Source organism: Telopea speciosissima, chromosome 9, assembly GCF_018873765.1.
Source record: "Telopea speciosissima isolate NSW1024214 ecotype Mountain lineage chromosome 9, Tspe_v1, whole genome shotgun sequence".
NCBI classification, from domain to species: Eukaryota; Viridiplantae; Streptophyta; class Magnoliopsida; order Proteales; family Proteaceae; genus Telopea; species Telopea speciosissima.
This window is the reverse complement of record NC_057924.1, coordinates 39,033,634-39,057,784: the sequence shown is the minus strand read 5'-3', so window position 1 is coordinate 39,057,784 and position 24,151 is coordinate 39,033,634. Positions and strand designations below refer to the sequence as shown.

The 24,151-nt window shown below is 39.3% G+C and overlaps 1 protein-coding gene across 1 annotated transcript; it reads left to right on the top strand.

Annotated features, from left to right (window-relative positions):
* The first annotated feature begins 563 nt into the window (after positions 1-563).
* LOC122639444 (ABC transporter B family member 9-like) lies at positions 564-12,733 on the top strand. Its single transcript, XM_043832307.1, has 11 exons — positions 564-603; positions 4,108-4,283; positions 4,425-4,646; positions 4,764-5,002; positions 5,117-5,642; positions 5,766-6,039; positions 6,200-6,821; positions 6,934-7,162; positions 11,097-11,363; positions 11,445-11,708; positions 11,990-12,733. The coding sequence occupies exons 2-11, from the start codon at positions 4,122-4,124 to the stop codon at positions 12,632-12,634; spliced, it is 3,450 nt and encodes a 1,149-aa protein (XP_043688242.1). The 5' UTR covers positions 564-603; positions 4,108-4,121; the 3' UTR covers positions 12,635-12,733.
* Positions 12,734-24,151: the final 11,418 nt, after the last annotated feature.

The window sequence follows — 24,151 nt, the reverse complement described above, 5'->3', positions numbered from 1 at the left end:
AAATGTTTTTTTTTGTCTAGAAATTTGGCCAAGTAACATAAATACAAAAAGTCATTTTCGGAATAGAAACATAGCTTAGAAACAGAAGTGTTATCATGCTAGCCCGAAATGATTGCCATCCCTCCAGGGATTTTTACCTTTCCATGGGGGCACGATGGTCATTTCATGCGGCCCTGTGTCTGGGCGGACGGGCCTCGTGCCGCACACTACCAGGTAGCGTTCTTTCTCTTTTTTTGGGGAAAAGTTTCTATTCATGGTCGTATAATGCAAAATCATGCTCATAAGCAACGAATGGGACAACTATGGATATCTTCAAAGGTGGGTGGTTCGACTCCAAGCATCTAAATCAACACAAGGAACTCAACAGTGAAAAAATAACATTATGGATATTAGCAATAGTGCTATAGTTGAATTTTTTAAACGAATAGTTCTGCCTACTTGAATTACCCAGGTTGGGTCGTTTTGTGCGAGTCATTTTTTTTTTCTTTTCAATGGAAGTGTAAATCGTATGTTACTTCAACTTATTTGGTTTCAATTGTGATTTTCAGGTGGCTCTGAAATTCGTGTACTTAGCTATTGGTACAGGTGTTTGTGCATTATTTCGTAAGTAAATGACCATTTCCTCCCTATGCATTATAAAATTATTTACACTTTGTTGTTCCCAAGTGGATATTGAGAAGGGGGGTAAATCAGTGTACCCAAAAACTTTTTCCCTCAACAGGCTCACCTCCCAATTCACTTGTTGATGTCTCGAACACTCAACACAACCACTAAACTATCCCCTCAAATGCACAAACACACAACCACAGTTAGAACCCCTGCTGCTAAGAGTTGATGATCACAATGTTACGAAGAGCTACTATGTCAACTTCTGAAAGTCCCTCACTTAGACACAATCTTAATCACTTATGGAGGTCCTCACTAATAGCACATAAAATCACATACACACCCCAGCCTGACAGTCAAAGGCTCTACTAGGTGTGTATACCCATCCTGCAGAAAAACACTTCTAACAAAAGCAAGTATCCAAGCATCCACAACACAGAGATATATGTGCTTTGGCAAGTTGCCTACGTGCACGAAGTAATGCCCAAACTTGGGCTCAGTATTTACTCACTACTAGTCTTCAACCACAATCAATAGTCCAAGTCCTACACTTGTTTCAACCATTGATAATCAAAGGCAAGGGCAAGCTACCCCAATGGTGTTTCAGTCACAACTATGACTCAAGACACCTTGCCTACTTCAATCCCTGATGAATACAAGAGCAAGGGTGTTACCCCCAATGGTACCCAGCACCTATTGGTTACCTAAATATAGAATCAGGCTAATAACAATGTCCTACAATGAAATCACATCTAGTCTAGGTCTTTGCAGTATTACAACCTAACTAGCATATACAAAGAAACACACAATATCAAAAAGACATGCCAATGGGTAAGGAATGCTCACAACATGCTATATTTCTGATCACTGGTATTTTGGAGAAGCTCGATGTTGGCAATCCGGCTTCGGAGAAGGTTCCCTGGCAATGGTAGACCTTCACAGGGATATCCTGGCAATAGACAATCCCTAACACACTCTCAATTCTTCTTCATTGGTGTTTTCACAAACACCTTGAGTGCACACACATACACACAAATTTCTCTCTTCTCTTCTTCCTCTTTTCCCCTTCTTCTTTCTTCTTCTTTCCTTCTTCTATCCCTTCCTTTTTCTTTCTCTTTTCTTTCTTCCCCTTTCTTTCACTCCATTTTTGTTAGCCACACTAAGCAAATTCAGGCATCAATGTTTCCCCTCCATTACAACAGCTTCAATGAAGCTATACATGTGTAAGAAAGCAAGTAGGGTTGGGTTCAAGTGCATACAAGAAGGAGGGAAAAAGGGCTTTTTCTTTTCTCCTTCCTTTTCTATTTCTTCACAAAACCTCACTTAATGCCTCATAAGTTCTTCAATGCAGCTCATCCACCAATAATGGAGAAGCAGGGTGCCTTCAAGCAAGCCTAAGAATGTAGATGGAGGTCTTCAATGCATTAACATAAGAGGGGACATGGGTTCAACCATAAATCCGAGTTTTTCAGTGAATAACACCTCCGTTTTTTTTTTACTAGGAGATAGAGCTCTTCAAAACGAGAAAACTCAATTTGGTTGACCAAATGAGGGAGATATCACAATTTCAATTTGGGCCATTCACAGGGCTTGAAATGGAATCTCGAGGGAGAGCAAGGTGTACACGCAATGCACTAAAACGGAGCTTGATCCCATGTAGCACATGTGCAGCATCGCGCAAATCAGAGACCCCTGGATCAGAATCATGGAAGTGAATATTTAATAGAGTCTGTCAGATTGGCATTAAATCAAAGTCAAAAAGTTGGTTGGCTGCGTCAGTCGTCAGACCACGTTTCGATCTCTCACTGGTTGTCTCGTACGGCAAACTGCGAGCCATCAGATCTGTCGGTGAAAGCGGTAATACTTCTGAGCCCTCAGATAGTCATCCATTTCATCTTGAAAAGGCAGGGGTCATAAGATCCTCCCAAAGAGAATCTTTTCTGGGCGCTTCTCTACACATGCGTTGCACATACTCAGGGACCACATGGTTTACCTTCAAGGATAAATCTCAACCGCTCATTCAAATTTTAAAATCTCAGTTGAATGTGGTCTTATCGATCTGAATCTTTTGCACTCCCAGCCTACCAGAGATCCCGAAATGGAATCTAGGCCATAACTTCTTCGTTTTACCTCCGATTTGAGCGCCGTTTGCGGCCACGTATCCATGACGAGGAGCACTACTAATCTAAACTGTCCACATCAATAAAATCCTTGCTGTATTACTCAGGGGAAGCCAAAAACAAATCGGATTCCCTAAAATGCCCTTCATTTTAGGTGACCAACTAGGAATCACTATAACTTCGCCGTCCAAACTCAAAATTGCGCGATTCTAGTTGCCTTTTGAAGAGGATTCGACGAACTAAAATACTCATGCAGATTGCTCCGCCCAGTTCCGCCATTACACCCTCTGAAAATGTCAATGAACATGCTGTCAGTGCGAAAACCTATGAAATTAACATTCTTAATGCACCTAGTCTTCACCCAAGGCTGTTTAAGGCTTCCAAACAATTTGTAATATGCTGCCACATAAGCCCAGATGCTCCTGCATCACTGCCAACATGTCACCTCATTGTTAAATGATCAAAATACCCCTATGAGTTGTATCAACACTCCACTGACCTCTGTGACTGACATAATCACCAAAATACTCTCTCTATGCTGACTGTCATCTCTTTAGACCATCAGTACTCTATAAAATTATAGAAATGCCCCTGTAATGTTGTCTACGCCTGAAAATGATAGAAATGCCCCTGGATGACTCCGAAACACTATGTGACCTATGTATACACTTACAAACCCCTGTAATGATGTCACTGCCATTGTGAACATTGTAAGAACTACTGGGGATGCTGGGACACTATCCAGCCACTGCCTGAAGTCTGCCAACTAATCCAGAATGCTATCTATACATTGTCATGATCACTTACACTGCCCCGGTCTATCACTCTGCACTGCCTATATCCTGTACTGCACCAAGATGCACTATGTTGACAACAACAACACACATGCACTGTGTTGACAACAATGACAACCAACACACAGTCACTGTCATTTGCACTATGTGCTCAACACACTTTATTTCTAGAATTTGTTATAGGCTAGTTTGAGCATAAGCTCTGCCAGACTAATATCAACAGCAGCAGAGCTCTGAACTCAATTTAAAGAACTCACTGGAGAAGTCATTGGGAGTGGATCATGCTCAGCTTCAAGCTATTTAAAGCTGTTGCTGCTAAAAGAGAGTTCTTTTCCGAAATCCATCTTTAAATTGAGCAGATCATGATCAGAGTTTCTAAATTGAGAACTCATATATAAGGACCTTATATAATGTTTGATGCAGCTCTGTCATTTGATAACCAGCTTATAACTTTTGATTTTCGGTAGCCACCAAAATACTGGTTGACATTGACTACTTTGTCTTACCCAAGCAAATCAAAGGTTTAAATTGTGCTGCAACTAGAAGTGATAAAATTCTGAATCAGCTTCCACTTGTTATTGTTCCAGAGGTGTCCTGTTGGATGGTCACAGGCGAGAGGCAAGCTGCACGAATTCGAGCTCTATACCTGAAAACCATTTTAAGACAAGACATTTCATTCTTTGACACAGAAACAACCACTGGAGAAGTCATTGGGAGAATGTCTGGGGATACGATTCTAATCCAAGATGCCATGGGTGAAAAGGTAGATATGATCCATTCCTTCTCCTTCTGTAGAGAAAATTCAATTGATCCAAAAAAATAAAAGGAAAAAAAAAATTGAGATCGGTAAAGGGGAGGGGGGAAATTCAAGAATCCATATCATATAGTTGGAATTTTTTCTCAGGTTGGGAAGTTCATACAACTCATGTCCACTTTTGTTGGTGGATTTGCAATGGCTTTTACAAGAGGATGGCGTCTTACATTGGTAATGCTCTCCTGCATTCCTCCACTTGTGGTTTTTGGCAGTCTCACAGCAGTATTCGTATCAAAAATGGCAAGCCGTGGACAAATTGCATATGCTGAGGCGGGAAATACTGTAGAACAAACAGTTGGAGCTATTAGAACAGTAAGACATCAAGGAAGACTCCAGTGAATTAATGATCTATAATCTATGACTTCATTCATATTATTTCTGATCTTATTGAACCAAATGTGATTTTTTCTTTTAATGTGAATTTTCCAGGTTGCATCCTTCACTGGAGAGAAGCATGCCATAAACAAATATAATGTAGCATTACAACGTGCATACACCTTCATGGTTCAGCAGGGTCTTATCTCTGGCATAGGAACTGGTGCTGTTATAGTTGTCATGTTCAGCAGCTATGGTTTAGCCATATACTATGGTGCAAAATTGATCATTAACAATGGCTACAATGGTGGACAAATCATCAATGTCATCATCGCACTCATGACTGGAGGAATGTAAGTATCAGATTTATTAAAAAGGAGATAATTGAGGATCCATATGCATAACAATAAGCTATATTACAAGTCACGGTATGTTCTCTTACCTTCTCTTTGGTTTTCTTGTGTAAGGGCTTTGGGACAGGCATCTCCAAGCATGGATGCCTTTGCAGCAGGGGGAGCTGCAGCATATAAAATGTTTAAGACCATCAAACGGAAGCCACTGATTGACATCGATGACACAAGTGGGCTAATACTGGAAGACATTAAGGGAGATGTGGAACTAAAAAATGTGTATTTCAGATACCCAGCAAGGCCTGAGGTACAAATATTTTCTGATTTCTCACTGCGTGTTGCGAGTGGATCCACGGCAGCTTTAGTTGGGCATAGTGGAAGTGGGAAGTCGACAGTGATCGGCTTGGTGGAAAGATTCTATGATCCCGAAGCTGGTGAAGTTCTTATAGATGGTGTCAACTTGAAGAAACTGCAGCTCAAATGGATAAGGGAGAAGATTGGAATTGTTGGACAGGAACCCGTCATGTTTACAACAACTATAAAAGGGAACATAGCTTATGGGAAGGAAAATGCAACAGATGATGAAATCAGGACAGCGATTGAGCTTGCTAATGCCGCAAAGTTCATTGACAAGCTGCCCTTGGTACATACCCCTTCCTTTCAATATACATATTTTGTTTCTAATTTAATACTGAAAGGTTTCCATGAGAATAAGAAAAAAAAAAACATGAATGATATGGTTGAATGCTGCAATGGTTAATTACAGGGGGTTGACACCATGGTGGGTGAGCACGGAACACAAATCTCTGGTGGACAGAAACAGAGAATTGCAATTGCAAGGGCCATCTTGAAGAACCCAAAGATCCTACTTCTTGATGAGGCAACAAGTGCATTAGATGCTGAATCAGAACGAATAGTTCAGGATGCATTAGTAAGAGTCATGAAAAATCGAACAACTATTGTTGTTGCCCATCGTCTAACAACAATAAGGAATGCAGATGTCATAGCAGTGGTTCACATGGGAAAAATTGTGGAGCAAGGTAATCTCAACATTTCTTTTAAAATCTTCAATCTCTGTTCTTCACCATCTCTTAATTTCTTTTAAATTTTTACTTTGTTAATTAAGTAGAGATGCTGAGTTTGATGTTATTTGTCAGCTCACCACTTACACCCTCTCTAAAACTCCGATATGTTAATTAGGCACACATGCTGAGTTGACCAAGGATCCAGAAGGAGCCTATTCTCAGCTCATTCGTTTGCAAGAAGGGGCCCATCAAGCTGATGAAGTACCTAGTGGAGACCCAGATGAGGTAGAGATCGTTGATGATGATTTGACACTGAACAAATCCAGTAGCCAGAAATCATCTGGAAATAAGAGATCCTTCAGCAGAGGTTCTTCAGGCGGAAGGCAATTGTCACATACATTTGGCTCCTATGAAATTGAAGTAAAAGATGAAGAAGAGATGAAACCTCGAAACGTTTCAATCAAACGGCTAGCTTGCCTTAACAAGCCAGAGGTGCCAGTTATGCTTCTAGGAGCTATTGCTGCAGCCATATCTGGTGTGGTCGCACCTATCTTTGGGCTATTGCTATCATCTGCCATCAAAACTCTCTATGAGCCTAAAGATCAACTCAAAAAAGATTCAGGCATTTGGGCAATTAGGTTTGTGGTGCTGGGCTGCGTTTCCTTGGTTTGTTCACCTGTGCAACGATACTTATTTGGAGTAGCTGGTGGCAAACTGATTCTAAGAATTCGATCCATGTCATTTGAAAAAGTGGTGCACCAAGAAATTAGTTGGTTTGATGACCCTTCACATTCAAGGTCAGTTTTATAATGGTTCTCTTTCTTCTCTGAAGACTTCTCTGACCTTATTCTAAACATATCCTGTATCTTGTTGGCTCTCTCACATTTGACATTTTCTGTTCCATTTCAGTGGTGCTATTGGGGCAAGACTATCTGCAGATGCCGCAAACGTGCGTGGTCTTGTGGGTGATAGCTTGGCATTAGCGGCTCAGAACATTGCAGCAGTAATAGCGGGGCTTACAATAGCATTCTCAGCTAATTGGATACTGACAATCGTTATTCTAGTTTTGTTACCTATTGTAGGTTTGCAGGGGTATGTTCAGACGAAGTTTCTGCAAGGATTCAGCGCAGATGCCAAGGTTTGTCCCTGAATTAAACCTTGTAAACTGGAAATTTATAACCGTTTTTGCCTTTTTCATTTTTTCATTTTTGTAACAGTTTATAACAGTTTTTGCTATTACAGCCCTCCTGTAATCCACCCCTGTGCAACAACCCATCACTTTTTCGTCTCCCATTTTAAAATGAAACTAAAGAAACTCCAAAAATACTAATTTTTTCTTAGAGAGTAAAGAAAACGATAATAAGAAAAATACAGAAAAAAAGATTAACCCATACCTGAAATCCCTGGAATAAGAAAACAACATAAACTCCACAACTTTCGTTTCTTTCAATCCAAAAATGGTTCAGATGAGCGAATCTGAATCAAACCCAGATGAGAGAATGACACGACAATGTAGGGCACAAAACAAAGATTGAAATGTGGTGTTGCAAATGAGTGTGGGCTGGGTCGGTGGGAAGGGAGGGCTGTGATATTGCTACAAGGAGGGGGGGAGTTGCAGCAGTGAGCCCGGCGTGCCGTTGGAATTGTAGATAACGGCTCAGATTCACTAGAATCAGATCTACGGTTAAGATTATATATGGTTAGTATAACTTCGTAGCGCTCTAGCACTGCTACATTTTAGCTGTTAAATATTGGGAATTATAGTTTCGTACCAAAAAAAAATATTGGGAAATATACGTATGATATACTTATCAATATCTTCCAATGAGGAATAGGGGCATAGTGTTTTTTTTCTCTATCCTACTCAAGGGCCTTAGGGCCCATAGTTGGAAAACTGGGTTTGACTAGGGCGAGTCATTTCAGTCGAGTTAACATTTTGGAAAACCTAGTCATGAGTATGCAGACTAAGCTAGAAGAAAAAAAATAACAAGACTCAATCATCAATCGTCCGAGTCAAATAAGACTCAAAATTTTTATTTGAGACAAGAAAAACTTGGCGACTTTAGTCATTTTTTAAAAAGTCAAAAAGTCGATCCACTTAGAAACTAAATTGAGTGAAATAGTATATCCTTATTCTAAAACAGGCAGAAACTCTTAACTTCTCGACTCCTTTCTCTTATTCAATTGTATAAATTCAAAATGCATTGATATGTGATTCCTTAATTTTTACAATTTTCCCATTTTTTGTATTTCTTGTATTTTTTATTAATATATACATATTTATTGCACTAAATTTTAAGAAAAACACAACTCTCCTTGACCGGATGTGACAAGGACAAGTCACCAGGTTTTTTTGAAAGACGAGTCAAGTCAGAAAACCTGGTTTTCCAACTATGAAAAGGGGGGATCAACAACACTAGGAGAATGGAATGCAGCCTTTAATGGAGTTTATAGTTTATTTTTTTCAGGAAAGAAGTTTATAGGCTATTGATGGCCTAATGTAGACATGTAGTGCTAGGCCAATCCCCCCTCTACACCCCCCCCCCAAAAAAAAGGACAAAAGTAGGGGGACCCAGTTTCCCTTTACCCACAATGAAGGAAAATCATTGTGAAAATCTTCACAGTAGTGGGATAGGCATCATTATGAGGGGAGGGGAGGGGAGGGGAGGGGAGGGGGGAGGGGAGGGATAGTTTTAATCTTGTTTAGTGCGGGTTGAGTAATAATGACTCTAGATGGGTGAGTGAACCCTTCTCCACAGGTAGAGAAAAACTTTCTCCAGTATGGGGGAGGCAAGCCTCTAAATACCTAGTGATGGGAACCTTTCCTACATTCCCAACTTAAGTGTTAGCAACTGCTACGTAGTAGTTCAAATGGGTCCTGAATTTTTATGGACATCTCAACCTCTAGGTGCTTTATTCAAATGCGAGAAACCAACCTACTCAGAGTTTGCCACATGAAAAACAAAGTTTTGAAGATCTAGGGCTATATGAAAGTCCACAATACTGGTTAGATACCATAGGTGTGCATGGACATACATAGAATGAAAGTCAATACATCAAAGGGTATTTGATTAAATTATGCTTTAAGATTTTACATGTGGATATTTCAAACCACAACCTCTGTATCCGATAATCAAAATAGCCACATCATCTATCCAAGTGGTTGTAATTAAAGGGGGATTTTTAGGAAGATTTCCTACCACGAGTGTGTAGGAACCATTTTTCCTAAGAAATGATCATGAGAATGCTACAAAAACACGCAATGATCATTAATTTGAAAACAATGAATGTACTGCAATCAACCAATGAACTAGCTATGGAACAGATTTGATAACCTTAGCTTTTCATTTCAACCCTCCCCAATATATATATAAGATCTCTACTTGGTGGTGTTTCCTACACCCTATCACAAGCATCTCGACCAATGGGTGAGCAGGCCTGGGTAAATGAGAATCAATAGATATATTTATTGATAAAAAAGCAAAAATGTACACAATTATCTTTTTGGTGGGAAGTCAATTTATTTTGAAGCACATGAGAAACACATAATTGACAAGTTACATAGCTCCATCAATCACGGAGTGGAATTAGGCCATACTATTGTACAAGTCATAGATAGCGCCTTTGTGAATAGGGAATCAATTAACCTGTTGATTGTTAGGTTTGGTGAATTTTATCTCAAAAGGTTGAAGGTTCAGTTCAATGGTCTAGATGGACGGATGGAGAAGGTAGAGAATTTGTTAGTGTTGGACCATGTTGGGTCCAAGTCCATATGTGCAATTGCCATATGAGTGGGTCACTTGGGGATGTGCGTGTAGTGGGTTTTCTCTACTATGGAAGAAGAAAGAGAGTTAATGAATGCTTGCAAGGTTGGGTCTTCCAAGAGAGTGGAAGAGGTGGAGCCTTCTAAGTGTTGGAGTTTTCTAAGGAGCCAAAGTCTTCAAGAAAATAGAGTCTTCCAAGTATGCAAAAGAGTGAAGTCTTCAACAAGATTAGGTAGATTGGGTCTTTCAAACGAGTAGAAGTGGTTGGTGGTTGAAGACATTAAGCCAAGTAAATGAGAGAGAGTTAATGGATTTTCTATAAGGAAAGAGAAAGTAAAACCTTACCCAACAAGATAGAAGAGGAGAGAGAATTAATGAGTTTCTCTAAGGAGAGAGAAAACAACAAAGTAGAAGTGTCCTATAAAAGGATGGAGGTGTTTACCAAAGAGAGTAGCGTTGATCTAAGTTAGGAGCCAAGATGTGAAGATTCAAGTGAGAGTCCAAGAGGTACAATATGGATGCAACATGTATACAAGGACTAAGCATGGAGCAAAGGTGAAGATATTGAGTGAATGAGAGATGAGAGAAGGGTATACATGGGGCCTTGGGTTTGGATGTCAAAACCCAAGGGTTGTACTATTTAGTGAAAGTTGGATCTCATTCCGTGGATGTAAGCAGTATTGTCGAACCACGTAAATCTCTTACCTCTTCTTTATGTATGTGCTTGTTTTTCTTTTGTGTTTTATTGATCTTACACATACTGATTTTGTGTGTTGCTCAAATCATAAAGCCTTTGTTTGGTTGCAAAAGGAATTAAAGGGAAGGGAAGTGAAAATTTTAAACTAAAAAAAGAAAATGTAATTATTACCTCATGTGACTATATCACTAATTCCAAATTATACCATATTGGGTTATTAAATTTCACTTTACTTCTGCATCCATTTCCTTTTGGTTTAATAACTAAAATAAAAATTACATGTAAAATGTATTATTATTAAATATGATAAGAAATTTAAGTAATTTATACAATCAAATGAGATAATGATTACAAAAGTTTCGTTTTTTAGTTTGAAAATTTTCCCTTCCTGTCTCTTTAATTTCCTATCCAACCAAACATAGCCAAGAGAAAGTTGAAAAAGTTGTTTTTGCAACCCTAACATTGATATCCCTAGAAACATATTGGAAATTACAGTAGCCTAAGATTTCTCCAATCATGAAGATTGAAGTATAGCAAAACACAAAAGTTCCCAATTTGAACTCTTATTAGCCTCTACTTTTGTTAAGAAACATGTACCATTTGTGTGGCAGGTCATGTACGAAGAAGCAAGCCAAGTTGCAAATGATGCCGTAGGTGGCATCCGAACTGTTGCGTCCTTTTGTGCAGAAGAAAAAGTAATGGACCTTTACAAGCACAAATGCGACGCCCCATTGAAGCAAGGAGTCCGGCTAGGGATCGTAAGTGGTTCAAGCTTTGGTTTCTCCATATTTGCACTCTACTGCACCAATGCCCTTTGTTTCTATGTCGGAGCTCAACTGATTCAACATGGAAAAGCAACATTTGTAGAAGTTTTCAAGGTAGACTAGTAGCAATCACGTTCTTCTTCCGCCCCCGAAACGCAATATTTTGGTCTCTAATCATCTGAAGATTTGATTCAGGTTTTCTTTACTTTGATAATTACTGCAACGGGAATTTCACAAAGCAGTGCATTGGGTCCAGATACCAACAAAGCTAAGGATTCTGCAGCTTCAATTTTTGACATACTTGATAGTAAACCCAAGATTGATTCAAGTAATGATGTAGGTATTACCCTACCTAATGTCAGAGGAGACATCGAGTTGCAACATGTTAGCTTCAAATACTCCATGCGCCCTGACGTGCAAATCTTCAAGGACTTATGTTTGAGCATCCCCTCTGGAATGGTATCTACTTAGCAAGGAAACAATTTTGCTACTACACTTGTAGCAGGAATGTTCCTATATACTACAATGGTGGCAGCCAAGGAAATGGAATAATTCACTTCCCCTTTGGATTCATAAATACCCTCTCAGGTTTTAGTATTTTTTAAATACTATTTAAAATCCCATATCCTTGGCTGCTAGCAGGGTAGCCGTAACATTCCTGCAGCTACACTTTGATTTAACTTATGTCCATTCTAGTTTCTTCTCAACTATTAACATTATTATATCTTTGTCGCTTGCAGACTGTTGCTTTAGTTGGAGAAAGTGGTAGTGGAAAATCAACTGTTATAAGCCTATTAGAAAGGTTTTATGATCCAGATTCTGGGAATATAACATTGGATGGGTTGGAAATTCGCAAGCTCAAACTAAGTTGGCTAAGGCAACAGATGGGTTTGGTAAGCCAAGAGCCTATATTATTCAATGAAACAATCCGTAATAACATTGCTTATGGAAAACAAGGAGGTGCATCTGAAGATGAGATAATTGAAGCTGCAAAAGCATCCAATGCACACAACTTCATATCAGGCTTGCCACATAGCTATGACACACATGTGGGAGAAAGGGGAGTGCAAATGTCAGGTGGGCAGAAGCAACGGATAGCCATTGCAAGAGCAATGCTGAAGGACCCAAAAATCCTTCTACTTGATGAGGCAACAAGTGCATTAGATGCAGAATCAGAGCGTATAGTTCAAGATGCACTGGACAACGTTATGGTGAACAGGACGACTGTGGTAGTTGCTCATCGCCTCTCCACAATCAAAGGGGCTGATATCATCGCTGTGGTAAAGAATGGTGTCATTGTTGAGAAGGGAAGGCATGAGGTGCTAATGAAGATAAAGGATGGAGCCTATGCTTCTCTAGTAGCACTGCACATGAGTTCTACCTAAGAAAACCATATGTAGAGGAAAAAAAGTCCAGCATATAGCTATGGTTTTCTTTGGTATAATTTCTATTTAAATTTATGACCTATTTATGATAAAGCATTTACCAGCATATGTTATGGGTCATAAATAATATTTTGTTTACTACTAGACAGAATAGATTATAGAATGACAAATAGCTTTGGCAATGTCTGTGTCGAGAATGAATGTACTTTAATTAAAGTGGTTAATCCAATCTTTGAGAGTCTTCATGATATTGATACTCCATTACAGGATAGTGGAAGTGTAATGGAACTGAACATCTCTCTCTCTCTCTCTCTCTCTCTCTCTCTCTTTCGTTCATGATAGTAAGAATGTACGTGCAAATGCACGTGTGACCATACGTGGATTCTAAGTAGAGATATTAGATAGTGGAATTAACGAAATCAGAATTTACTCAATAATATATGCACTTGTATACCTTTGATACGTTGTAAATAGTGGTAGAGAGATAGAGAAATAGATAGAGATATATATAAATAGATATAGTTTTAGATATACTTTTTCTCCCATTTTTTTTCAATTTTGAAACCATGAATTTTAATTAAAACAAACATAAAAACGAATATTTTTAAATTTAAATAATAATAAATATTATTAATTAAAAATAATTATTAATACTATGGGTACCCAAGATTAAGAAATTATAAAAAGGAATGACCTATAGATTAAGAATAGAAAATTGGAATTTTAGATAAGAATGAAGGATAAAAGTGGTAATTGAAAGATTTGCTTTAAATAATAATAAATATTATTAATATTAATATTAATTAAAAACAGTAATTAATACTAATGGTACCTAAGATTATGAAATTATAAGAAAAAAATGACATAAAGATTAAGATTTGAAGAATGGAATTTTAGATAAGAATGAAGGGTAGCAAAGGTAACTGAAAGATTTGCAACAAATTAAAAACAATAATTAATACTAAGGGTACCTAAGATTGTGAAATTATAAAAAGGAATGACCTATAGATTAAGAATAGAAAATTGGAATTTTAGATAAGAATGAAGGATAAAAGAGGTAATTGAAAGATTTGCTTCAAATAATAATAAATATTATTAATATTAATATTAATTACAAATAGTAATTAATACTAAGGGTACCTAAGATTATGAAATTATAAGAAAGAATGACATAAAGATTAAGATTTGAAGAATGAAATTTTAGATAACAATGAAGGGTAGAATAGGTAACTGAAAGATTTGCCACAACGTGCTTTTATATAATAGTATGATATATATATACATATTATACTAGTAATAATTGCATTGGTTTAAAGCATACATGTATTTAATTCTTTCATCGCACTTTAATTTCGTAATAATGTAGACTTTTAAATTATACTTGTGTAGTGTACAGTAATCAATTTAAATTAGTTTAACTTTAAGCAATTTGTGCATCATTTTAGCTATACATGTGGAAATAGGACATTTATAAAGGGAGAATATTCGAAAACCAGCATCTAGTAGAAACACCAGTTTACCTGAGCGAGGTGGGTGCCTAACACCTTCCCACTCTCGTAACCTAACCACTTACTTCGAATTTCTGACCAGACCAAAAGAAGTCCCGTAGCCCTTCACAGGGCTACACCAATGGATCCTAGGACCTAATCCTTGGTGGCGACTCTATTTTGTTTAATTGTATGACTCCCATCCCCTGATAAGTCAACATACCCTTGAGAAGATGCATTCCTTCTCTCTCCAACCGAGGAGCATGACCCCAAAACCCCTCCGAAACTGAAAAAGAGCATCGCCAAGGAACACACACGATTTCCCCTGGGAGGACGGATCCTCACAGTGGCGACTCCATTAGAGATTGATGATCAAGCTTTCAATACTAGATGCTACCGTTGAACGCAAGAATATTCTTCCTTTTGCATTGTTTGATTGATAACATGTTTGGCTAACCCCTTTTATGTACTAACTACATCATACATCGTGTTCGAAGTGAAATCAAATAACGAGGGTACTCCCTGTTGTGCCTCTACCCCCGGGGAGGTGGGGCACTGTGAGGATCCGTTCTCGGAACCACGCGTTCCCTAGTGAACCACACGCTTGGTTCAGATGGGGTTGCGTTAAACCCCCTGTTGGAGAGAGAGAAGGGATGCATCTTCTCAATGGTTATGATTTATCGGGGGATTGGGGTCATACAATTAAATGAAATGGAGTCACTACCTAGGATTAGGGCATAGGACCCATTGGTGTAGCCCTATGAAGAGCTATAAGACATCGCTTGGTTTGGTCAGAGATTCAGGGTGAGTGGTTAGGCTGCGAAAGTGCGAAGGTGTTAGGAACTAACCTTGCCCAGGTAAACCGGTCTTTCTACTAAATGTTGGTTTTCGAATATTCTCCCTTCATAAATGTCCAATTTCCACATGTATAGCTAAAATGATGCACAAACTGCTTAAAGTTAAACTAATTTAAATTAACTACTGTACACTACACAAGAGTAATTTAAAAGTCTACATTTTTACGAAATTAAAGTGTGATCAAAGAATTATATGCCTATATGCTTTAAACCAATGCAATTATACGGGCCGGATCGCATCCCCCAGCTCAGATGGAGGCAAAAGACTAGCTTTGCCCTTTGTCGGATAGAGTAACAGCTTATGAATATCGGGTAATGGGGCCTCAGACAGAGTAACGGTGTCGAAAAGCTTTGGAAAGTAATCACCCGAATGTTGGGCAGAGTAACGGCTCACAAGTGTCGGGTACTAGGACCTCGGACAGAGTAACGATGTTGGAAAGCTTTGGAAAGTAATCACTCGGATGTCGGGCAGAGTAACGGTTCACAAGTGTCGGGCACTAGGACCTCGGACAGAATAATGACGTCGAAAAACTTCGAAAACTAGGCATTAGTACCAAGAGAGACTTTGGGGGTTTTGATGGAAATGGGTTAAGGAAAGTGGATTCTAGGGATCCAGAATTTGGACAGAGGGACAAGGCTCGAAGGCTCAAAATCAGACTGGGGAAAGGCCTCAAAATAAGAAAACTAGGCTTTGCAAGGGAAACGAGTAGAGGCTCGGAGTTTAGGAGCTCCCCCCTTTAGGAAACTTGGAATGTTGAAATGAGGGGTAGGGGTATTTATAGGAAAATTTTCTATTTGGTGGCACAGCGGCCAAATCTGTGGCTCCGCGGGGTCAAGGATTGGCTGGGTCCAGCGCCACAACCGAGTGCAGCGCTGTCGGACATAGTCGTGGCTAGGTGCGGCACTACCGCACGGCACCGCAGTCGGGTGCGGTGCTGTCGCACAGTGTCGTAGCTGGGCGTGGTGCTTCTATACAGTGCCGCGGCCACACGCGGTGCTACCAAGTGGTGGCTTTAGGCGGGGGTGTCGTGTGGGGTCGTACCAAGGATGTGGGGGGCCACGGGTGGAACCGAGGTGGAACAAGGGGTGTCCAAGTCATCCTGAAGGAAAAGAGAGCTAAAAGGGCATTGCCAGTCTTTCGCGTCTGGTTATCGTCATCTCTGGGGGGGTGGCAAAATTTAGCATCTATAGTTTGCCCCTCTTTGGCCTAGACTTGTGCAAACAGCTGAAGGGCAAAGACAAAAGACCTTGATTTTGTCAATAGGAGCATGCATCACCACCACTTTGCTCATTGGTGGTGGTGTTGAACGATAAAACAGCGTCTCGATAAACCATTTGATAAAATCTTTTATTTTGAACGATAAAACCTATCTCGGAAAACCATCCGATGAAATCTTTTGCTTTGAATGATAAAACCTAATTCGGGAAACTGTTTGGTAGCAACGGGTACTTAATCAGTCGATCTAGAGGATCCTGTGTCAACGAAAGATCGAAGATCTAATGGCAGTGGGCGGTCAATAGATCGGATGACAACGGATGATCACAAAGTCAAACGACAACGGGCGATCCAAGGATTGGATGATAATGGGTGATCAACAGATCAAATGGCAATGGGTAATCCTAAGATCAGATGACAACGGGTGATCAACAGATCAAATGGAAATGGGCGATCCAAGGATCGGATGACAACGGTGATCAACAGATCAAATGGGGCAATGGTTTTGAGCGACGCTCTGCTGGGTTCTGATTTGTGAGCGACGCTTAGTTGGAAATCTGATTTTTTAGCAACACTCAATAGGAATTTTTGGGTTTTGAGCAACGCTCAGCAAAGTTTGGTTTTGAGCATCGCTTGACAAAGTTTTAAGTTTTAGTATCGCTCGATTGGAAAGGCATCGTGACTGAATTTTGGAAATATATGATGAGACGACGTCGTGACCAATATTTTGGAATGTACGATGAGATGGCATCGTTGTCAAATTTTGAAATTGTATGATGAGATGGCATCGTGAACAATTTTGGAAAATGTACGATGAGATGGCATTGTGACCAATTTTTGGAAAATATATGCTAAGACGGCATCGCGACCAATTTTGGAAAACGTACGATGAGATGGCATCGTGACCAATTTTTGGAGAATATATGATGAGGTGGTATCGAGACCAATTCTTGGAAAACGTATGATGAGATGGCCTCGCGGCCAACTTCTTTTTTTGGAAAATGTACGATGAGATGGCATCGCGAACAATTTTTGAAAAATGTATGATGAGATGGCATCGCGACCAATTTTTAGAAAACGTACGATGATATGGCATCCCGACCAATTTTGGAAAACGTATGATGAGATGGCATCGTGACCAATTTTTTGTAAATGTACGATGAGATAGCATCATGACCAATTTTTTTTTGAAAACGTAAGATGAGACAGCATCGTAATTGAAAAGATGGGGTCACCGAGTGATCGAGCCATACGCGAGTATAGCAGAGATCGAAAACCACAGGAGATCGGACTATACGTGAGTATAGAGGATATCAGAGGACCACGGGAGGTGGAACCATACACTAGTATAGAGAGGATCGGAAGACGACGGGAGGTCGGACTACACGCGAATATAGCAAAAATTAGGAGACCACGGGAGGTCGGACTATATGCGGGTATAGTAGAAATCAAACAACAGGAGATCGAGCTATATGCAAGTATAACAGAGATCGGGAGACCACAAGAGGTCAAACTATACACAAGTATAGAAGAACTTAGAAAACCATGGGAGGTCGGGTTATATGCGAGTACAACAAAAATTAGGAGGAAATTAGGAGACCACGGGAGGTTAGACTACACGCGAGTATAGTGAAAATTGAGAGACCACGGGAGGTCGGTTTATACTTGAGTATAGTAAAAATCAAGAGACCATGGGAGGTTGGACTACACGCGAGTATAGTGGAAATTGGAAGACCATGGGAGGTCAGTCTATACACGAGTATAGCAAAAATCAAGAGATCACGAGAGGTCGGACTATACACGAATATAGCAAAAATCAGGAGACCACAGGAGGTCGGGCTATACGCGAGTATAATGAAAATTAGGAGACCATGGGAGGTCGGACTACATGCGAGTATAGTGGAAATCGGGAGACCACGGGAGGTCGGACTACATGCAAGTATAGTGGAAATCAGGAGACCACGGGAGGTTGGTCTATATGCGAGTATAGCAAAAATCAAGAGGACCACGGGAGGTCGATCTATATGCGAGTATAGCGGAAATCAAGAGACCACGAGAGGTCAATTTATACGTGAGTGTAGCGAGGATCAGAAAAGTCAATGATTAACTTGTACATGAGAACAAGGGGATCAAATTTGTAGGGCAGTTATATTACACGAGTATAGTGGGTTTAATGAATGATCAGGCTATACATGAGTATAATAGAGATTAATAGGATCAAGTTGCACTAAGAGTGCAGATTTTTTAAAGGTCATTGATGAATTCAATAGTGGTCGAATAATCAAATTGCACGAGAGTGCAGAAGAGATCGAAGGTTTGGTCAAGCCAAGCATGAGTGTGGTGGGAGTTAAATAATATGAGATCTAGTTATACACGAGTTCAATGGTAATAAAATGAGTAGGTTGCATGTGAGCATAACAGAAGTCAAAGCACTGGACGATACATATGACAATGCAATCCTTATGTATGATAAAAATTGAAAAGCAATCCAATATATATACCATGAGAAGTCAAGTACTGCACGGGTACTACAGTGACAAAACATAATTTAAATTACAAAAGTGAAAACAAACCTACATTAAAAAAAAACATTTTATGTAAAGAGAAAACAATCCTTTGTAAATGTTTATGATCCGAACATAGAAAAATGAAACGCAATCACATACAATTAGAGATGCTTACCAAATACCCTTCATTTTTGTACTATGCAACACCTGTTCTTCACAAAAGGTTAGTGAACAGTTGTGATAGCATCATAAAAAACCTAGACAATCTGGGAGTCACTCAAGCATTTTCCATTATTGCGATTCACCCTTTTTATTTTATTTTATTTTTCTCTTTTCCTCTTTTTTTTTCTTAAAAGAAAATTTCATTTTATAAGAGCATTTATTTTGAAACCCTATTGCATAATTCCACGTAGGCATATTATTCACATCCTTGTTACACACATAGGCTCGTCAAACATTGAGGGGCCAAGGTCGAATGGGTAGACTTTTACCCCAGTAGGTCAGAATGGATGCGACCAAGATGGGTGGATATGTCATTCTTCCCTTCCTCCATGGGTAGCATTGTATTTCTTTTCCGTGTGGTCATTGAGGTTCTTCAATGATTAGGAACCGATCTCCATGGACAGGATGCCTATCTTATTTCAGATGCTCTTTCCTGGTAGACTGCCCCAGGAAAATAAACTTTCTTCCTCATGCCCCATCATCTCAGATAGAGACTGCCCTAGTGACAACTTGATTCCTCTTCTGGTATTCTCCTAGTCACCTTGCTAGTTAAAAAGATGAGTACACTGCTGACGCTCCGATCCTTAGGATTTTATAAACCATAAATTCCCTTGATCGTGGTAGACAGGCTGACTTTGTATTTTTATTTTTATTTTTATCCATCATTGGGTCGCATCAAAGAGAGAGATACTGACGAATGACGAAATATAGTGGAAATATGGAGAGTAGAAGAGATAAGAAGCAAATGGATGAATGGAGGATTGTATATGTGGGAGGACCAAACTTGGTTGTTCTTTTTATCAAGTTGCCTACATATCCTAAGTAGGGATCAGGTCGAACGTAGTTCAGGACAAAGATGTCCCAACGTCAAAGTCTTGATAATTAAGTTCCGTCATAGCCTGGTTAGCTCGAAGCTACGAAGGAGAATCTCATCATTATTTAACCTGAGAGGACTTTACTAGGTTGTAATGGGGCTTAGGACTGGGTTCCAAAGGATGGTAGAAACTCAAATGTGCCCCTAAGGTCCAACCATGGTATGACACTTCTGCTCCCAAAATTCTACCAGGAATCTGGTAATTGAATTCTTTTTTTTTTTTTTTTTTTGGGATTTTTAACAATTTTTCTTTCCAAAAGTGCAATCAAGAAGTTAGGCAATCCTTCTCATTTTAACTGAGGGTTTTACCCTCGATGATTGATTGGCAATTTTGACAATATTGTCTCCGAAGGAAAAGTGGCAATTTTTGCCCCATGGTCTAATTGTTCCCAATTGGTTACAACATCTTGAGCCAATGCATCCTCTCTCTTTTTCAAAAAAAAATTTTATTCTCATTTATTTTTGCTCTCTTTGTTTTTTTTTTTTTTTTTGGAACTCTTCATCATTTTTTTTTTTTTTGTGAATTCTCTCTTTTTCTTTCTTTTTTTTGGCTCTTTCAACATTTCCTTTTCTTTTTTTTTTTCAACTCTCATTTTTTTTATTGGCTCAACTTTGGTTTTGGAGACGGAGCTTTTCTTTTCTTTTTATCCTTCGAAAACATATTATCCTTGTGACATCTTCCTTCAACACAGAGACTCCTTTTGGTCAGACCCTAGAAGCTAGTGGGATATTTGATAAGCAGGAGGATATATGGATAATGGGGTGTGGGTGAGCCAAGATGAGTTTTTTTTTTTTTATTAGAAAAGGTTAATGCAAAATTAGGGGACTAGCGGGTTTTACTGTCTTAGGATTTATCTGGGATAACTATCGGCCAAAGGGGGCTTCCTTTAACAGGCTTTATGAGTTGAAATCTTCATCTATGCTTTCGACTCGTTTGAAAGGGATCAGATGTATGAAAAGCTTAAGATCTTTGACCAATCAAGACTTTGACATTAGTGAACATGGTAAAGATTTTATTTTTACTAACAGTTAGGAGATCATCCTAAACTGGCATTCGAATGAAAGTAAAAAGAAAGAGATTGGATAGATGGAAAGGAAAACATGTTCATTGACAGCTAATGAATAATACACTGTGGATGAGATTACAGAAGAAAATTTGAATGAATGAAAAGACCTAAAGACCTAAGGGATGCAGACCCAATGATGTCTTCAATGTGATCTTGTTTACATAAGAGTGAAGTACTGTCACTGCTTTGTCACGGAACTGTGCAGTTTGTACCATCAAAAGTGCCCTTCTAACCAGAGCTAGGTACTGGATCCATTTTAAGTCAGCCAGCGAGACTGATGCTCATCAAGTTAAAGACCGTAGTTTAACGCCTTCGGGCGATAGTGATATCCTCAATCAGTGTCCACCCCTAGTTTAAACTTTCCTTCTTCTACTAGGTCTTGGATAGTATGCCCGAGTGTAATGCATTTATCAATAGGGTGCCCCTTTTGGGTGTGATAGTCACAATAGTGACCCGGGTCAAACCAAGAAGGTGGAGGATCTCTGACCGGTTATGGTCGGACCGTGCCCAAAAGACCTAATTTCTTTAATTCGGTGTATGCCATAGACCTAGTCATGCCCAAATCAGTGAACTCATGCTGACTTGAATTTACCATGTTCATCTCCGAGTTTTGGTTCTGATTTTGCATCATGCGATTGTCCTGGCCATTTGCATCTCTGACCAATTTATCTTCAATGCGCTTCCCTGTGGCTATGAGTGCTTCTAAAGTTGTGAGGTGTTGACAATAGAGACAATTATGATATTCTTCATACAGATTCTCCAAGATCATCTCCACCTGTTCTGCTTCCGTCGGGCGGCTCCATATCTTTGCGGCCTTCTCTTTAAACCTCATGATGAAATTAGAGAACCCTTCATTCGGCCCTTGCCTAAGTGTATCCAACTCTCGTCGTGTGATATCTAATTCAGTGTTGTAAGAATATTGCTTTGTGCTTCACAACTGCCGACCAGGTTTGAGTTTGAGTCTGGTCCAACTGGGTGAGCCACCTCAGAGCTGATCCAGGTAATGAGTAAAGGAAGGCCTGAACCATCTGGTTTTTTGTAAGTTCCCATGACTTGCCCACAGTAATGAAGATTTTTAAGTGGACTTTGGGGTCTCCAGTTCCATCGAACTTATCTAGCTTCCATTTTAAATCTTCGGGTATTCTACTTGTCAGAAAGAAGATCAAATCATCTTCTAGCTTCGTATCTGTTTTACCTTTCATGACGATCTTCAGTTTCTCAACCTTTTCCCTCATTTCCTTTTCCCTTTCAGTCTCAGGCGGATTCTGTAGGGTGTTGACAACCACAACCTCCTCTTCTTCTATCACGACTTTTGTCACACCCCTATCCCAATAAGAGATAAAATACTATAAAAAGGGTATGACTAGGATGCTTACCATCATCCTAAACTGCCTCCAGGATCACAGACGCAGTGGCTTACCTCACAGTCACATAAATAAGAATCAGATCTAATATCAGAATAATGGAGGACTTATAATAAATACTACTGATTCTCATTTAGGGAATAATTACAGTGATATTACATACACAAAAGATTATCTTTGAATATAATACTTAGTCTAAAAGTTACTACATTAAAAGATGATTTGAAAATACAAGGAAAAGAGAAAATTACATCAAAATGCCATAACACAAGCAACAAGAAATAAGGAAAACATTTAAAGTATCAACAACTATAATCCAGCTTTCGCATCCGCATCGACCAAGTCCCCCATCACACCTCGATGTAGTACTACCTGCAACACATTCTAAAAAGATAGTTCCACAAGGGGTGAGCTTTCACTAAGCCTAGTGAGCAGAAAGTTGAACCACACACACACAATAATAATTGTTTAACTGCAAATCGAATCTGATAAAGATGCATCATTGACATCCCATAGAACCAATGATGGCAATCATGCAACATACATAATAGTACGATATGTAATAAGAATAATAATGAATGATATTGATGATGATGATGATGAGATGTAATGTATGCATGAATGCTATGCTATGTAGAGTAACGGAACTGTATCCCTGGTATCGAAACTTACCCTTGATTTCCAATGATACAACGTTATTAATCTTCAACATAGTAGAGCCACATCCCTGGTACCGGAACATACCCTCGATCCCCAACGATATAACCCTAACTACGTCACTAGAAGCCTGCTGGTCCCAGAACACATCATCGGTCTCCCAGAAAACCTCCGATAATCTGAAGCCATGATACCGAAACATACCCTTGATCCCTTGGATGGATTATTAATAAGGCGATCATGGTGTAGGAACTCACACATCTACCACCCGTATCCCTTTTATCACATTTTACAAATCCAATATGCAAAATGCTATATTAAACTAGCGTATCGAGAGATATTCTGGGTACATCAACCCGGGTACCAGCACGACACAGCACATAACAGGCCAAATATAATATATGATAAAGACATTAAACAACCACATTATCATTTCATCCATTTTCAACACAATCACAATGTATAGCCATCAACAACATACACATAAACATAATCATAGGTAAATAATGCAAATAAGCTTTATGCATGAAGTATGACAAGTAACTTGATTACAACAAAACATGTCATTCAAACATAGAATCACTTAATGATAAAATAAAGTCCAACCCCCACTCACCAATGATTCGTGTAATGTTCGGGATGTACATTAGTGTTTGCTTTGGTATACATTCTCCCGTACAAGCTTGATAGCCTAAAGGTACGAGAGCAAATGCTAGAATATGTTTGGAGGAATCCCATTAGGAGTCCCCAAGTGTTACTATTATGTATAGCAAAACACAGCATGAACAGACTAAGGAGCGGAGGCAACAACCTAGGTCCGTTTCTGGATCCGTTCAAGCTTGAACACAAAATTCTTAAGTCTCTCTCTTCCAATCTTCATCAGTAAAGTTATTGGGACCATAAGATCTAAAAGGATCACTTCAAGGTCCAACAAGGCTACCATGGCCTAGCCTAGGCATTAGTCTTAGGGATTCAAGGGTTTTGAATCACCTTAGGGCTTTTCCATTTCTAGGTAGAGGTCACAAGTCGCTTACGCCTATAAGGGGGGTTTTGAGGGCATCAAGGGTAAACCTTGACACCATAGTAGGTCATTTAATTGGTACACTTAGGGGGCAATTTAGATTTTAATTAAGCCCCAACAAGATTTATCAAGTCTTACACAAGCAGCCACGACGTGGGCGAGGTCACCGGATTTCAGATATGCTCTAAAGTTGTTGTCAAAACATATCAGCTAGGTTTGGGCCAACCTTTGAGGGTCTTTTATTC

Bases quoted from the DNA above. Each gene is read 5' to 3' on its own strand.
- LOC122639444 (XM_043832307.1), top strand. From the start codon at position 4,122: ATGGTCACAGGCGAGAGGCAAGCTGCACGAATTCGAGCTCTATACCTG. The intron at 4,284-4,424 runs GTAGATATGATC...ATTTTTTCTCAG, and splicing joins AAGATGCCATGGGTGAAAAG to GTTGGGAAGTTCATACAACT. The intron at 11,709-11,989 runs GTATCTACTTAG...TGTCGCTTGCAG, and splicing joins TGAGCATCCCCTCTGGAATG to ACTGTTGCTTTAGTTGGAGA.